The sequence below is a fragment of the Branchiostoma lanceolatum genome, chromosome 4, assembly GCF_035083965.1.
Source record: "Branchiostoma lanceolatum isolate klBraLanc5 chromosome 4, klBraLanc5.hap2, whole genome shotgun sequence".
Classification (NCBI taxonomy): Eukaryota; Metazoa; Chordata; class Leptocardii; order Amphioxiformes; family Branchiostomatidae; genus Branchiostoma; species Branchiostoma lanceolatum.
Genome location: NC_089725.1, coordinates 5,915,406 through 5,931,695, shown reverse-complemented (window position 1 = coordinate 5,931,695; position 16,290 = coordinate 5,915,406). Strand labels below are relative to the sequence as shown.

Sequence of the window (16,290 nt, the reverse complement as noted above, 5' to 3'; positions counted from 1 at the left end):
TCACTAACAGACACACAGACATGCATCAAAAAATAACCTTCTCGACGAAATTTCGTCGACGAAGGTAACAATGAGTAGCAGCCGGCTATGTGTAGTATTGATTTGAAGAAAGCCATTCACATACTGCACGATCTACTTGTACAGCTGGACTAAATGGGTATTAAGCAGGTGGGAAAGTTGAATTTAACATTGTGAAATAAGTATATGAGGCTTGTCTTCGGGAGAGATGGAAAAGTGACCGCGCGTATACTTATACTGCCTACAGACTTTGAGTTGACGTATCTTGAATTTTGCACGTGCTCCATATCTTGAAGAACGTTTAATTCAACACATTATTCCACTGTCAATTTGGCGATTTATCAAGACTACACTGGGCTACTATTGTTTTTATTGGGTTGTATTAAGTGTCACGTTTGAAACACAGAAAATGCTGTATACAAATTTGCACTGCCATTTATCAACCACTATAAAGTATTTCAATATTAGATTATGAGGTCCCTTAAGTAGGTTGAAGTTGTAAGCAGAATGTAAAGAAGGACATTCTTGCTTTAAAAGCAATGACACCAGACACTGGATTGAGAAGCCGTACAAATGTATATTATCTAATACAACTTTGTTTCCGCTTGTGTCAGAAGCGTACACAGGTCATATAAAATACTTTCATAATGTCTACACTGTGTGGTTATAAAATACTGCTGGGTAAGATTGCATTGTATTACATAGGTCGCAGTGATAACTTTTCCCTGAGAAAAGATGTTGATAAGTAAATGCAACGCTTCTTATCGCTAACTTTAACCCACCCCAAACTAAGATACCTGGATAATGGGAGTGTAATATTATGGCAGCTCCCATATACATGAAATAGAGTCTACTACAAGGTAACACCTGTACTACTCAAATGATCTTAACAGTTTTGCACATATAAGGAATCGCTTAATGCACCAAATGCCACCTACTTTAGCCTGATAACTAAAATGTGAATGTCTACATCTAGTTATCACGTAATACATAACTTATTATACAAAAGTGAGGTCTAGGATTGTTTGACTGGCCGTTTGTTAAAAAATACCATACATAATTAAGAAACTCCTAACCCGTGGTGTGATTGATGAATACAGAAGAATAAAAAAACCCAAAGAAATGTCATCTCTACAGTATACAATTTTGCAATGAATATAGTTACTCTATGTTGTCCAGGGGGACTTCTTCAGCTCTGTTCTCTCTCCCACGATTGCCAACACCATTCAGCTCCTAAACAGAAGCAAACTCTTTCATTAATTTGCTAATTCAAGACTTATCTTGTTTTCTACCGAATAAGTTTTTGATTTGCAAAGAAAACGATTCTATGATTGACGTCTTTGATAATCGTAGCCAAAATTTATCTTGTACATCCTGTAAGGAATAAACATGTAAAATCTAGGGGTAGTACTGCAAAAGAACAATTTGACAAATATTTTTACCAATCCCTCTAAAAGACGCCAAGATTTACTCCGGTAGTAAAATCTCGTTAATCTGATTAGCATACATACCTATGACCCTGCATAACTCCGTTGCCATGGCGATCTCGGTCACGGTTGTTCACAGGATCGTAGCGCTGCCGAACATGTTGTTTCGAGTAAGTCTACTACAATGCTTAGTGCAAAGTCACCTAACCGTTTAACTTTCAAGGCACCGTTGTGGGTATTCATAAAATGATTAAGGAAAGACAAGAATTGAAAGGATGAGATATAAAAGATTATTTGAATAAAAGTAAATGTAACAAGAAAATGCAATATGCAATGGACTGAATACTGTTGATAACAAACGCTATTCTTTGTGCTTTTTAGTTTATATGGCCAATGAGTAGTTACCGGGAGGGCTTGGGGAGGAGGTCCTGAGTTCCGTCGTTTGTAGACAATGATGACAATTGCAATGATGATGGCGAACACTATACCTATCAGAATAGCGGCCCAGTCTGGCAGCCCTCCGCCTGAGGTGGAACCTGTCAGTTCTGCAGCCGGTGATAAACATCAATCAGGTGTTGACAGTTGAAGAACAATATGCACCTAAAATGTGTTGAAATTTCGTGAACGAGTCTTTACTTACCCGTGGTATTTACATTGCTTCCCGAGGTGGTCTGGGGGTTGGCAGTTGTGTTGACCTTGACGCCATCATTAGGACCGATCAGCACTATTTCGTACAAAAAGGAATCAGCTTTTATTGTATGGAAGGGATGGTTCGTTGGTTTATGTAACTATAAATGATTATTTACGAGGATGATCTCAACCTACAGCTATAACCTATACTAAAATAAACTAGATACAGATTAGATTTTGAAAACTCAAAACTAAAGAATCATAGTATCTGCATACTCACCATTCATAGTCACGTTGATGTCTGGTCCTATTAGGAACGCCACACTGAGCTTGTACGTTCCTTCGTCTCCAGACTGAAGGTCCGGTATCGTCAGGTTTACGACTGTTATTCCCTCAGACCAAGCAAAGTTGACCGTGAAGTTATCCTTGAATAGTTCCTCTGGGTCTTTCTGTACCCTTCTATTTACAAAAATTTCCCGTAGCTTTTTAGAACCTGTTGTAGGGTTTGGCCCCTGAATTATAATTAAGTCATCTTCTTCAGTTCCGTTAGCAGCGAAAGCAAGAAGAATGTTGTCTCCCTGAGATCCCTTTACCTTGGGAGGCGGGTATTGGATAAACATTGCAGATCCGCCTGTAAAAAAAATAATTCAGAATACAACTGAGCAAAAATTTCTCTAGTGTTTGTTGTTTGGTTTGCTCTTGCAGAAGGCACGCACCCAAGCACATAATATGTAGACACACCCACACACATGAAGACTGACAGACGTCCCCCTCACTCACTCACTCACTCACTCACTCACTCACTCACTCACTCACTCACTCACTCACTCACCCACTCACTCACTCACTCACTCACTCACTCACTCACTCTCACCCACCCACCCACTCACTCACTCACTCACTCACTCACTCACTCACTCACTCACTCCCACCCACCCACCCACCCACTCACTCACTCACTCACTCACTCACTCACTCACTCACTCACTCACCCGTGAACTCACTCACTCACCCGTGAACTCACTCACTCACACATGCATGCACACAAAGACACAAACACACACACATATAGTCAGACAGACAGACACATACACATGCGTTTGAACCTAACACACTCACATAGTTTGATGTTAGGGTGAGACACCCCCATAGTTTGAATAGCGATATATCAAGTGTTACCAGTGGGCAAACTTTGTATCACCAAGTTGTTCCTGTATGTCAGCATGTAACAACAGAAAAAGAAAGTCAATGGCAATGGTGTTCGAAAAGTGTTAGTACAGTAGAAGCCACTTAATTGCACCTCGGATAAACGCACATTCCATTTAACTGCACCGAATCCCAAAATCCCAAACCGGTTCCCATTCACTGCATTGTTAGTGACTTGGCATATCTGCACGGCGCATTGCCACCAATGCCGGATAACTGCACCAAAATTTTTCAAAAATCGTCGACAAGTTAACTAAAAAGGTGCGCTAAACATCGGCAAGCGCGGTACAAATGAGCCGATAAGTGCCTATGTAGAGGCACAATACCGCCAATATGTCTAAAATTGTTTTCACTAACAAAAGAATGTGGTCTCCATTGACAATCACGTTGATAGCGATCGTATGGGAGGTCCTGGGCGGGTCACGGGGCATGTCGTCACCATAAAGAGACGCACGCCTGCCAAAGCAAAGGCGGCATTGCGTTTTGGCAGACAGCATGCTGTACTCAATAAAGATTGGTCTCTGCCTGTACACTGTCTTATTACTGTGAATGTATTTAAGTTCGCGGGGATTTGATTTCGCGTTTAAGGATGACATGGATGTTGTCGGCGGTTTTAGGTTCGCGGTAGCGCTATATTCACATAGTGCTGCAATAATAAAAGACTGGCGTCTTAATTAACTCAGATATAGTCGGAAACCGCACAGTGACTCAGCAAGGGCTATAGACGTGTGGACGGACAAAGCAGTCACTTTTGACGGTGCGGTGCTGACGTGATCATCTGTCACATTCTTTTATGGCAGAGCTGAATCCGCGTCCTAGAAACTTCCTACATTCACCCGAAGAATATATACGCGGTTCGGCTCTGCTATATAATAAGGAGAATGGCCTGTCATTGATCTAAGTCATCTATCCATATCTACCCACTGAATACGTAGTACAGTCCATTGTACAGTAATTCACTAGTCTACCATGATTTACACAGTCTAATCTGTCCAAATATGACAGGGGCTCTCTCTGGCGCTGACTGATTTCACTCACTGTGTCCTGATATGTCTTTCCTGAGAATTTGAAATTTACTGTTTTAATACATAAACGTGGCCCTATTATAAGAGGTGGAATCTACGGTGTTACCGCACTGTACCTGTATAACGAAAGCTTTCTAACATCTAAACGCGTGCTAACAAGTTCATACAGTACACCGAGGTTTATAAACTACATGTATTCACCTCCTGTATGATACAGTGTACTACCGGTCCAGCTGGGCAATTTCGCATAATTGCACCAGCCGGATAATTGCACCAAATACGCTGACAAATGGGGTGTGCAGTTAAGCAGATTCTACTGTACTAAGTAGATAGTTCATAAAGCTCCTTGAACTTCCTGTCTTTTAAATGATAGTGGCAGAAACATTTGAATATTTAGTCTGTGGTTTGGGAAATAAGCCTCTCCGTGATGGTATGAAGATATACTACCACCTAACACCCAAACCTTACTGAAGGCTGTGAATGTCGACAATGGTTTTACTGGAACATTTGTAACATAGTAATAAGGGTAATGCATCAAACTTGGTAAAAAGAATATTCAGAAATATCTGAGCATTCTACAGTTGCCCATGGCAAACTTGTCGAAACTCTACAATGCCGACAAGTTCGCGTGTTTGTAAATCGCATACCAAAACATGTACTTCCAAAAGACTTTCCAATACAACTTTGTCAATGTCCTACCACAAATAACCGTTTTGTCAAGTGGATCTTATTCTAATCCGAGTTAATGATAACCTTCACAATACCTGATAATTTGGCGGTTGTCCATAACACTAACAGGATAATAGGGATGATCTTCCATGTTGGCACTGTTTAGCTGTATAAACCTTCTGTGAATACATTACTGTGTGCATGGTGACAGCTGTCTGGTCCAGCCTTATTCAATGGCCATTTGTAAATTTCACTGATGTATACATCAGAGGCATTTGCATACGACCATTATGAGTAACTCGATATACTCAACCTATATTTCCATTTAGCCAGTGACTTGATACATAAAATCCAATTTTCCCCTCCCGAGCCAGTTCCGAAGTAGCTTGATCAGGTGAGGAAAGGAAGCAGAATTCTACAGATTGTTTGAAAAGCAGATCACCAGCCTTGGGCAGAGAAATTATAATTTCTAATTGTTTTAGAATGTTTAAATCTTAGCTATAGAATTTCAGGTTAAAAATCTGTAGGACATTGTGCACATTCTTAATAAACTTATGGTTTTTAAATACTGTTTGTTCCCTAACTTCAACACCATATCATATAATAAGGTGTTTGTCCTAGGACAGATTGCAATGGCGGGATCATGATTGCGAATCACCCCAGGTCAAATCACGATTGTCAAAACGAATTATAAGTCCAAGTACCTGGATTAGATGGCTGTCATGATGGTTAAAATATGAATTGAAAGAAGGCCCAGACTATAAAGTTATTCACTAAGAACTGTAATCATGGTGAATGTAGGCTTACCTATCCTGAAATTGATTGGCAATTTAGTTCTGAAATGATGCAATTCATTTTCCAAAACATTCTCATGTAATCTGAATTCTGACTCACACATGGGTTTTCAATGTCTCTGACCAATGTCATGAAATGCTACAGCTAGTAACTGGTATCTATCTGTCAATTTCCGAATGTACACTTGAAATCAAAAACCCATGTGGACTACTACTGTGTTTGCAGTACAGAAATGATTACCTATGTGAGTATGTCCCACATGTATTGTATTCGTCACAATCCCAATGAAAATCAAAATAACGTTAACGTCATGACGTTCTTATTAACATGGATGTTGACACAAACCACTAACTGAAACTGCCTCATGGTCACTTATTCCCGGGATAGTTTCCACGTGCTGAACTAAGTCTGAGTTTGAGAAGAGAGCAAGGTCTAGAATATTGCTTCCCCTTGTGGGCGTGAGGACTACCTGGGTTAGATCTGCCTCCTGTGTTGTTTCAATGAATTTATGGTTAATAGCCATTCCGTATTGGGGGGAAGGGTACCCTAGCGAACCTTAGTCTCAAGCTAGCATGAATGAGTGTGGACCATGGCCCTCCGTATTTCCAAAGTGAGTCCTGTGAACTTAAGATGGACTCACTCTGGGAGGAGAGCTTACCCGGTAATGACCATGACTGAACTGCTCCACCCTTGGACTCACTTGAGACCTATCAGAGCTGTCACCCAGCTCCCAAGCCCAGAGTCTGGCCAGGGAGTTCCCTTGTGGGTAGCTGGAGTTGTGTCTGCATTAGTTATGCCAGATTTACCGTGTAATTGAGATCACCAGCTCCAGCCACATAGGCTGTTTACACCATGATTGATGGTTCAGTGCATTGTATTCTTCCAAAACTCACAAACACCAGTTGTTGTTTTTTACAGCGGTGAATTTCTTACCACTTATTACATTGTCATACATGTGCTGTACCTAACTGACAAGTTTTAGTTTCCAAGTTACACAATCTCTCCCTGTCAGGGGCATGACCTCTGGGAGGGCTGCTTTCTTAATCGATAATCACCATGGTCTATCTGCTGTCCTCATCAGGTCAAGTGCAACATCTATGTTCCCCTGAAGACAAACTATAATGGATACTTGACAGTGGCACAGTACTATCATTGCAAGTCTCTGACTCAGTCCCTGTGAATATTAACTAATGCAGATAGAACTCCAGCTACCCACAGGGGAACTCCCTGGCCAGACTCTGGGCTTGGGAGCTGGGTGACAGCTCTGATAGGTCTCAAGTGTAAGTCCAAGGGTGGAGCAGTTCAGCTAGGTCATTAAGCTCTCCTCCCAGAGTGAGTCCATCTTGAGTTCACAGAACTCTAGGAGCTATTGAGGATCAACATGTGGTCCTCCCATCCCTGACAGTAGAGTGTAGTGTACCCATCAATGACCTACTTCTTGAAACACTGTGTAATTTGATACCCTTCCAAACCTATAATATGGACGATACATAACTAATCTCCAATCTGATCTACGCTGGTGCAAAAATCGTATAAGCTAGAGAAGGTCTGTCAGGCACCAGTAGAACTTGTTTGTCCACTCATCTTTAAAAGACACACTTGTTTATCAGAACAAGAAGGTTAAATCACCCTACAACTCCCTGTTTCCCAAATTACAAGGTTCATCTGACAGCACTTACTAAAACAAACAACAGGACTCTTGTGCCACAGGGGGGCATCCTGTATCTAGCTGGCAGCTCCTTGTGTTTCTATCTGGCATATGTCTGGGCAGGAAGTTGGATATGTTTCCATTGGGTTTCTCATGACTTTCCTTCAGTGACACATTGGAAACATATTCCAGTATTGTTCCAACATGTAGTTCATTCTGCAACAGAAATCTGCAGACTTGAGAACAACAAATTGAACATCAAATGGAATTGCATGGAACCAGCCTCCCATCTGTAGTTTTGTCTTCAGACTTGGGCCTTGCATGATGAACCCCTGAGATTCACAGTTTTCTATCTGTGTACATGTGCTGGGTCTGCTTCCAGCTATGGTGATTAGTGACCTGGACTCACTGATGACTGAAGGTTGACACACTCTAGACTTGGGCCTTGGGGGAGAAGTCAGCTATCATGCATGTCTAATTGATTTATACCCATGATGAACCCCTGAGGTAGGCAGTTTTGTTGTAGGCTGGGAGGCTTATATGCTGAGCCAATGCATATGGGCCTGTAGCCAGCCTGCTGTATTGTTGCCCATACTACTTCTGCTTCTGATTGGTCGTGAGTTGGGGTCGAGACTAGATCAGATTTCACTGCTATGAACACTCCCCCTCCCTGACTGTTCCTATCCTTACGGTATATATCATACCCAACAGGGACAACTTCACCATTTGCAACCTCCGGGTCTAAGAATGATTCATTAGTATATGACATCTGGGTTTTCAGTCTCTATTGTTGCCCTGAATAGTGCATTCTTCCTCTCACTTCTTATGCTTCTACAGTTCAGGGATGATACATGTAAATGTTGTAAGGTTCCCTTACCTTTGCCTTGGGACTGGGTAGTGCAGGGGGAGGAGGTGAATGTAGGGTTGAAGGATGATGCTGTCACTTTCATTGAATGAGTTCTGTGAGTGGTTTGCGGATAGGTTAACTGAAGATGGGGTTCCTGTAATGGGATCAGATGACATGTGTGAAATACTGCTGAAGCTATCATCCCTGTCCAGTAGAGGTCCATAGAAGGAGCCCTCTCTATCACTGATCCAGGAATGAAAGTCAAACAGACTGGAGGTGAAACTGGGCATGCCACAATTATTACAGATCCAGGAGCAAGATGAATTTTGGTAGTGCCTGTACATTTTATCTCCTTTACCACAACATTTAATATGGACCCATCGATCGCAGTGGTCACATTGCATTTCTCTATGATTGTTGGCTACGGCACGACCGCAACCACCACAAGGGTATCTCACTGAGCCTGGGTTACTGTGGACATCGCCAGATATCATGAAGATGGCCATCAAGAAACCCGAGGGGCCCTTGAAACCCAGTGGCACCGGCGCCCCGTAGCCTCTGGTGAATTTGGTACTTTGTGGTCTACCCAGCATCGTCAGTCCCAGGCCGAGCAAGCTCGGCGAGTGGGGCATGTTGTCACCCTTGCTAAAGAAAACATTTAACCCTCTAGTGATGTTATCTGCTTGCTCTAGATGTCTAGTGGCGCACATGAAGTGACGATAGATCGTGAGTATCATGGCAAAAAGCAGTAAGTTGAACACGAACATTAACATGGCACCGCGTCATGGTAACCCGACGAACGCGCCCTCCCACCTTCGTCGTAATTTCTATCTATCTAGTAACTAAAAAGTGATATAATACTGAGAGAATGTCATCTAGACTACGTGTGTGTGTGTGGTTACCTCGCTACCAGATTGAGAAGGCACTGTAATGGAGAGAAATGGTTGTAATGGAGAAAAACTGCGGAGCACCAGAAATCCACCACCGGTCGCTGATGTGACCTCTGACCTCCGGCACCCAGCTCTGTTTGGTCAGGCGGCCACATCAGTTTGCAACGCCCGGGCCCCAAATTGCAGTGTTGACGATGTTAAAGGGCCATTTTTGAAGCAATGGAAATATTTGTGTAAAATATGGTTTGATTTTCGCAAATATACCCAGTACCCGGCCGGTGCGGGGTGTCGCATTTCTCACCCCAATTTGCAGACCCAGGCCCTCCCTGAAAGTGGAATCACCCAAATCGCGAGAATTGTAACCCTCTACTTGATTAGTTGGCAAGGTTTCAAAACAGCCCAGAGAGCCAATGAAAAGTTTTCTTCTAAAAGAAATGAAAACAAGCCTGCCCATGAACCAAAACAGATCGAGATGGCTGTCTTCGGCGATGTTCGGTACCGTCGTCGGAAGTGTTCGGTAGCCTTTCGGGTTATAATCGGAAGCGCTTCGGAAAATGCTCATAACCCGGAAGGCTACCGAATGCTCTGGGAAGCATGTTTGAGTACTACATTTTTTGCATTCCCAATGTCGTAGGATGATGACATTTTCATGACTTACTAACCCTACAACGTACTACAGGAAAATCGATGCAAAATGCTAAATAGGTGTCACAAACAAATATTTTAGCCTTCTAAAAACGGTAATTGTAACCAATTTTGCGTACTGGCCTCCCTAGGCCGCCCACGTGGCCACGGCCAAGGAAGTATTATTCCATACATACTAGTATATGATTATATCCTGTAACTATCGATAGCCTAGTCGCACCACGACGAAACCTGACAGAGTTTTAGAACTACCTTTTAACACATGGAATAAATAAAGGTGACTTTTTTTTCTACTGCTAGCTTTTGGGTTAGAAAAACACATTTTGAATTAAACAAACTGTGTATTGTATGGGTTTACGCGCACAGGCGGTAATACCACCTTTCATCATAATATTTTACAACAAAAGAGCTAACCCCATACAAATCATTTTTGTCCTAGGCTATTTTGTTTACAAGTGACGATTACGTTGTTTTTTGGGGGCCAAAAACATCGGAAACAGCTATTTTGGGGTTATTTTTTATTAAAGATTCAAATCTATGCAAAATAGCCAGGGACAATGATGAATTATGTTGTGTTGTTTTAAAGCCGTAAAAGTCATAACCCGATCCTACACAAGCAGCTTCTTGTCTCCCGCGAAATCCAACCTTCACCTTCACCTAGTCCAATCCAATCCAACACCTGTGACGTATACGTAACGACCGTTCCCGTCGAACACCATATCGAACATTTAGAACCCTCTGTTCTATTTGAAACACCTCCGTCAGAACAGCGCTAGTAGGACTCGGCGCGGTTCATGCCACAATCGTGGAGGAGACCAGAAACGTTTGGAATGTAATACAATCAAAAACATGGTTTAGAAAAACAATTTTGTACTCATACGTACACATGAGATGAAGTAAAATCCATGTATTGTCTGATTTACGAATGGGTACTGTAATGGACCTTGCGCCCCCCAAACTGCTCCGTAGTGGTTAGGGTCCGAACATGGCCGATTCCCGATATGGTTCAAGGTGGCAGAACACAGTATTTCGCCTATGGGGATTTCTATAGTTAACCCCTAGCGGGGATTGGCCATAAACGTTGCATTCGGTCAAATTTTACTGGTGTATCAGTAATCGACCTCGACTCACTTGAAATCGGTCGTTTTTGTTGCCGCCAGACCGGCCGTTGCCATGGCAACGGCCTCTAAGACCGCCCCCTATACTTAACTATAGGACTTGGTGTGGACCCGGACACCGCTCCCCCCCCCCCCCCCCACTTTCCGTCGTAAGTAACCATGAAACTAACCTAAAACCACTCAGAACTGAAGAATATACAATAATAATCCTTTCCATTAAAAGAAAAACCCACCACCAGAATAGTAAATTTGGCCAGATAATGAGAGCACTAAATGGCCCGTCATATAGGCCTTGCCCTGGGTCTACCCCTATGCCAGGCCCTGAAGTGCAAAGCTAGCGATATCTCGGCAACCGTTCGGATGCTTGCAATAAGCTTTGGTACACTTCTTCAACTAAACCTGTTACATTGCATGAACAAAAGAAAACCAAGGTCAAGGTCGTCTTAACCCCTAGCGGGGATTGGCCATAAACGTTGCATTCGGTCAAATTTTACTGGTGTATCAGTAATCGACCTCGACTCACTTGAAATCGGTCGTTTTTTTGCCGCCAAACCGGACGTTGCCATGGCAACGGCCTCTAAGACCGCCCCCTATACTTAACTATAGGACTTGGTGTGGACCCGGACACCGCTCCCCCCCCCCCCCCCCCACACACACACTTTTCGTCGTAAGTAACCATGAAACTAACCTAAAACCACTCAGAACTGAAGAATATACAATAATAATCCTTTCCATTAAAAGAAAAACCCACCACCAGAATAGTAAATTTGGCCAGATAATGAGAGCACTAAATGGCCCGTCATATAGGCCTTGCCCTGGGTCTACCCCTATGCCAGGCCCTGAAGTGCAAAGCTAGCGATATCTCGGCAGCCGTTCGGATGCTTGCAATAAGCTTTGGGACACTTCTTCAACTAAACCTGTTACATTGCATGAACAAAAGAAAACCAAGGTCAAGGTCGTCTTAAGGACCACAAACTGACTGAGGTTGACGCCGAAAAAAATAGTACGGTGCATTTCTGAAGCACGATAAGCGGATATGGGCCAACGACGTTGTATAACGCCGGATTTGCATGATATATCAACCATTGGCGTGGGTTCGCTTGGAATGCACCAGTTGTTTTCACCGTCAAACCACCGTTTCCATGGAAACGGCCACTACAAGCGCCTCCCTATGCTTAACAATGGGACTTGGCGTGGAAGCGCCATTGGTCTGATACGCGCCTCCCCCCCCTCCTTTTTCTGGCGCAACTAAACCTAAACCCAACTCTAAATGACTCTGAACTCTGCATATGAACCGATGAATCCTTTTCAGAAAAAAAGTTAACCAGAATAGTAAATTTGTCCAGATAGTGAGACCACTAAACCGCTCCTCAGATAGGCCATGTACGGGGCCTACACCTATGCAGGGCGCCAAAGTGCAAATTTGGCGATATCTCAACAACCATTCGGATTTCTGAGCTAAAATTTGGTACAAATCTCCAGCTTGACTTGTTTTATTGATTGAATGAAAAAAAATCAATTCCAAGTTCGCTTTTAAGCCTTAAAAGGTGGCAGTACACAGTATTTGTCCGCGACCCCCGGGGTCTGTGACGCGGGGTGAGAAAATAGTGCGCTCTAAATCTTGGACCGCATGTTTACACTTAAACGTGAAAGTCAGCGAGGCATGAACTTTACTGAATGATAGTATAATAAGTCGGCTTTTCTATCGTATGAGTAAGCTTGCGAAGATCGCCGATTCGGTGTATATGTCACAGTAGAGATTGGAATCCAGTAGAGTCCGGAACTCTACTAGTAGAGATTGGAATCTCTACTAGTAGAGATTGGAATCGGGATCTGAATATTGAGATTCCAATCTCTACTAGGAGCATTCTACCAGGACAATCTCCAATTCTAATAGAAGAAATTCGGATTGCATCAAAATGTTTTGGAAAAATAGACCGAATCATTTCACACCTAAAATTTCAGCATAGCTAAGCCTACATTCACCATTAATATTTAAGGCGAATTACTTAATGTTTTAGAGATCTGAATTTCTGATAACTTTGACATCAACTTTGGAACTGGCTTGGCAGGGGTGAATTAGCTATTATATACCGAGTCACTAACGAACTGGAAAAACTGGTTGAGCATATTGAGTCTCTAACTCATAATGACCGTATGCAAATGTCTCTGATTGACATTTCAGTAGCATTTACAAATAGCCATTCACTAAAGTTGGACTAGACGGCTATCCCCATTGGTTACAATGTGTCTTCACAGAAGGTTTATTAGATAACTAAAACATAAAGTGATTCAACTAGAATTAGTAATGGTGAATGTAGGCTAAGCTATGCTGAAATTCCAGGTGTCAAATGACTCAGTCTATTGTCCTGGTAGAATTCCAATCTCTACTAGTAGAATCTGGAATGCCGGAACTCTACTAGTAGAGATTGGAATCCCAATATTCGGATCCCGATTCCAATCTCTACTAGTTGAGATTGGAATTCCAATCTCAACTAGTAGAATCCAGAACTCTACTAGTAGAGATTGGAATTCCAGTCTCTACTAGTAGAGATTGGAATTCCAATCTCTACTATTAGAGTTCCGGACTCTACTGGATTCCAATCTCTACTGTGACATATACATGCGCGTGACCTTTGCAGCCAGCCTGGGTGAGTCAGCTGCAGTTCCGTATGACCTCGCATGACCCCATTCAAAAGAGGGCGCCAGAACGTAAAAAAAAAAAACACAACATTTTTTTTGCTTTCAGGTATATTGTAGAATGTACCCTCAATTTAAACATATCCGTTTGTCGTGCTTCAGAAATGTACCTTACTATATTTTTTCGGCGTCGACCTCAGTCAGTTTGTGGTCCTTAAGTATAGAAATCCCCAGAGGTGAAATACTGTGTTCTGCCACCTTAACCCAACAAAGTTCAGGGTCATATGGAACTGCAGCCGACTCAGACTTGATTATTTATTGCATTCATTTAGTTTTTGAAATAATTTCTGTTAGGAAACGGAGTAGATTGAAAAATTGGAATAATTTCTATTTCTGAAGTTCTATCACATCAATTTACTATAAGATACATTCAGAATTCTCTCAGTGGTAAATTAATGGAAGAAGAAGTTCGAGCTGTGTATTCAGATTTTTCTCGTGTTTTTGATAAAGTGTGGCATACAGGTCTGATATTTAAGTTGAAATGAAACGGGGTGGAAGGACCACTTTTAAATTGGTTTCAAAGCTATCTCCATGGCAGGGTGCAACGTGTTGTTGTCGACGGTCATTGTTCTGGTTGGATTAATATCAGCGCAGGTGTGCCGCAAGGATCCATTCTAGGATCCTTTCTTTTTCTTGTTCATATCAACAATATTGTGGATGACTTGTTAACTCAACCTTTTCTCTTTGTTGATGATTTTTCTTTGATTGATATTGTCGTATACCACATTCTTACATCTTTAAGACTCAATTCTGACCTTAGCAAAATTTTATCTTGGGCCAATACCTGGTTGATGGAACTTATAATTAATCCATCTAAAACTAAAAATATGCTTTTCTTCTTGGCTGGGAGAAGCTAACTGATCGTCGATACGTCAATTCTCTTGTATTGTTTCATAAAATTGTCAATGGCCAAGCTCGGCAGTATTTAACTGATCTGATACCATCAGTGGTTTCTGAAGCAACATCGTACAACCTTCGCAACAATCGCAATCTTCTATTACCTGTTTAATTGTAATACCAATCGTTTCCAGAAATCTTTTATACCCTATGTAACTTAGTTATTGAACTCTCTAGATCTTAGTGTTCGAATGCTAAACACTCTTTTGTGTAAAAAAAAAAAAATGGTCAAATTTATACACCCTGTTGTTGTAAAATATTTCAATTCGGGACCAAGATATACCTGTGCCCTTCTGACACGCCTCCGCATCGGCACTTGTAGTCTAAATCACAGCATGTTCACTCGTAATCTAGTTGAGAGTCCCTCGTGTAGCTGCGGGTGCCGATGCTAAAGCATTTCTCACTTTTTGTTGCACTGCCTTAATTATATTCATCATCGCTTATGCCTCTTTGACAGACTTGTTATTGAATATACCTATGTTAGAAATTAAGGCTTTATCTGATAATGCACTAGTACATCTTTTACTCAATGGATCTCCTTTGTTATCTTCAAATTTCAATGCGCATATCTTATCCGTAACTCAATTGTATGTATCAGATACTAAGCATTTCCGTAATTAAGCTGATCTTTGTTGTGTTATACATTTGTACTACTGTTTCTTTTACACCTCGGTTCCTATATTGACCCTGTACCATACTTCGCCACAAGTTTTGTATCTGTGTTTAGTGATGCCGCTTAAATAAGCGTGTTTGCTTGAGTGTGGCATCACTATGTATTGTTTTTTGATGTTGGAATAAAAAATAAATGAAAATCAATGGAACAGCACCCCCTTATCCTATTAGTTTACTAGTAAGAGATATCTAAAAATAGTGTATTGATGAGATCGCAACCCCTTATCCTAATAATCTATTAGTAAGTCTCATATAAATCGCTTACTAGTGTATTGATGGGATAGCATCCCTTTAGCTTTATCCCGTTAATTTACTAGTAAGAGACATCAAAAATCGCTTACTAGTGTATTGAAGGGATAGCACCCCTTTATCCCATTAATTTACTAGTAAGAGACATCTAAATTCGCTTACTAGTATATTGTTGGGATAGCACCCCTTTATCTCTTTAATTAACTAGAAAGGGACATCTAAAGTTGCTTACTAGTGTATTGATGGGATATGAGATTTTTGAATATCTCTTACTAGTAAATTAGTTGTCTAAAGGGATGCTATCCCATTTATTTACTAGCAAGAGATTTAAATCATTATGATTTCTCCTTAAAGTGAATTAATTGGATAGAAGGATGCTATCCCATTAATTTACTAGGAAGAGATTTTTAAAATTGTCATATGGTGAAATAATGTGATACCTTTGTCACAGACAAACGTTATTACGTGTAAAAGTAGTTATCACGGCTTTCGATTGAAATACCTTTTTTTAATTAAAGATGGGATAAATTGCTTAAGCTGCCGACTCACCGCAACATCGGCTGCAAAGGTTACGCGCATTTATTCATTTGTACCCCGAACGGGCAAACCTCACAGTCTCATTTATACGAACTAAAAGCCTACAGTCTCCACGTGGGTCCACCTGAAAGGCTGCATGGCTCATAAGTCCATTTCTTCAGTGTATGTGTTTTTTTTAACTCGTCCATTTTACCATAAACTGATGCGAGTGTGCAACTAAAAAAGTTTATAGCAGAACAAAAGTTGCTTTCATTATGATCATGACATTTATAGATGTGGCCATGAAGGTCGAACGAATTACTGAACACACAGAGTAT

General features: G+C 41.5%; 1 protein-coding gene across 2 annotated transcripts; it reads right to left on the bottom strand.

The window, feature by feature from the left end:
* Window positions 1-575: 575 nt before the first annotated feature.
* LOC136432334 (uncharacterized) lies at window positions 576-9,303 on the bottom strand. 2 transcript variants are annotated; one of them, XM_066423526.1, is made up of 7 exons: window positions 9,168-9,303; window positions 8,296-8,419; window positions 2,356-2,706; window positions 2,086-2,169; window positions 1,851-1,990; window positions 1,530-1,594; window positions 576-1,251 (listed from the first exon to the last, which is right to left on the bottom strand). In XM_066423526.1, exons 2-7 carry the CDS (start codon window positions 8,366-8,368, stop codon window positions 1,245-1,247), a joined length of 720 nt encoding a protein of 239 aa, XP_066279623.1. In that variant the 5' UTR covers window positions 8,369-8,419; window positions 9,168-9,303; the 3' UTR covers window positions 576-1,244. The 2 variants fall into 2 exon arrangements, with proteins under 2 accessions (XP_066279623.1, XP_066279622.1); XM_066423525.1 differs by lacking the exons at window positions 8,296-8,419; window positions 9,168-9,303 and adding exons at window positions 3,255-3,286; window positions 5,071-5,131.
* Window positions 9,304-16,290: the final 6,987 nt, after the last annotated feature.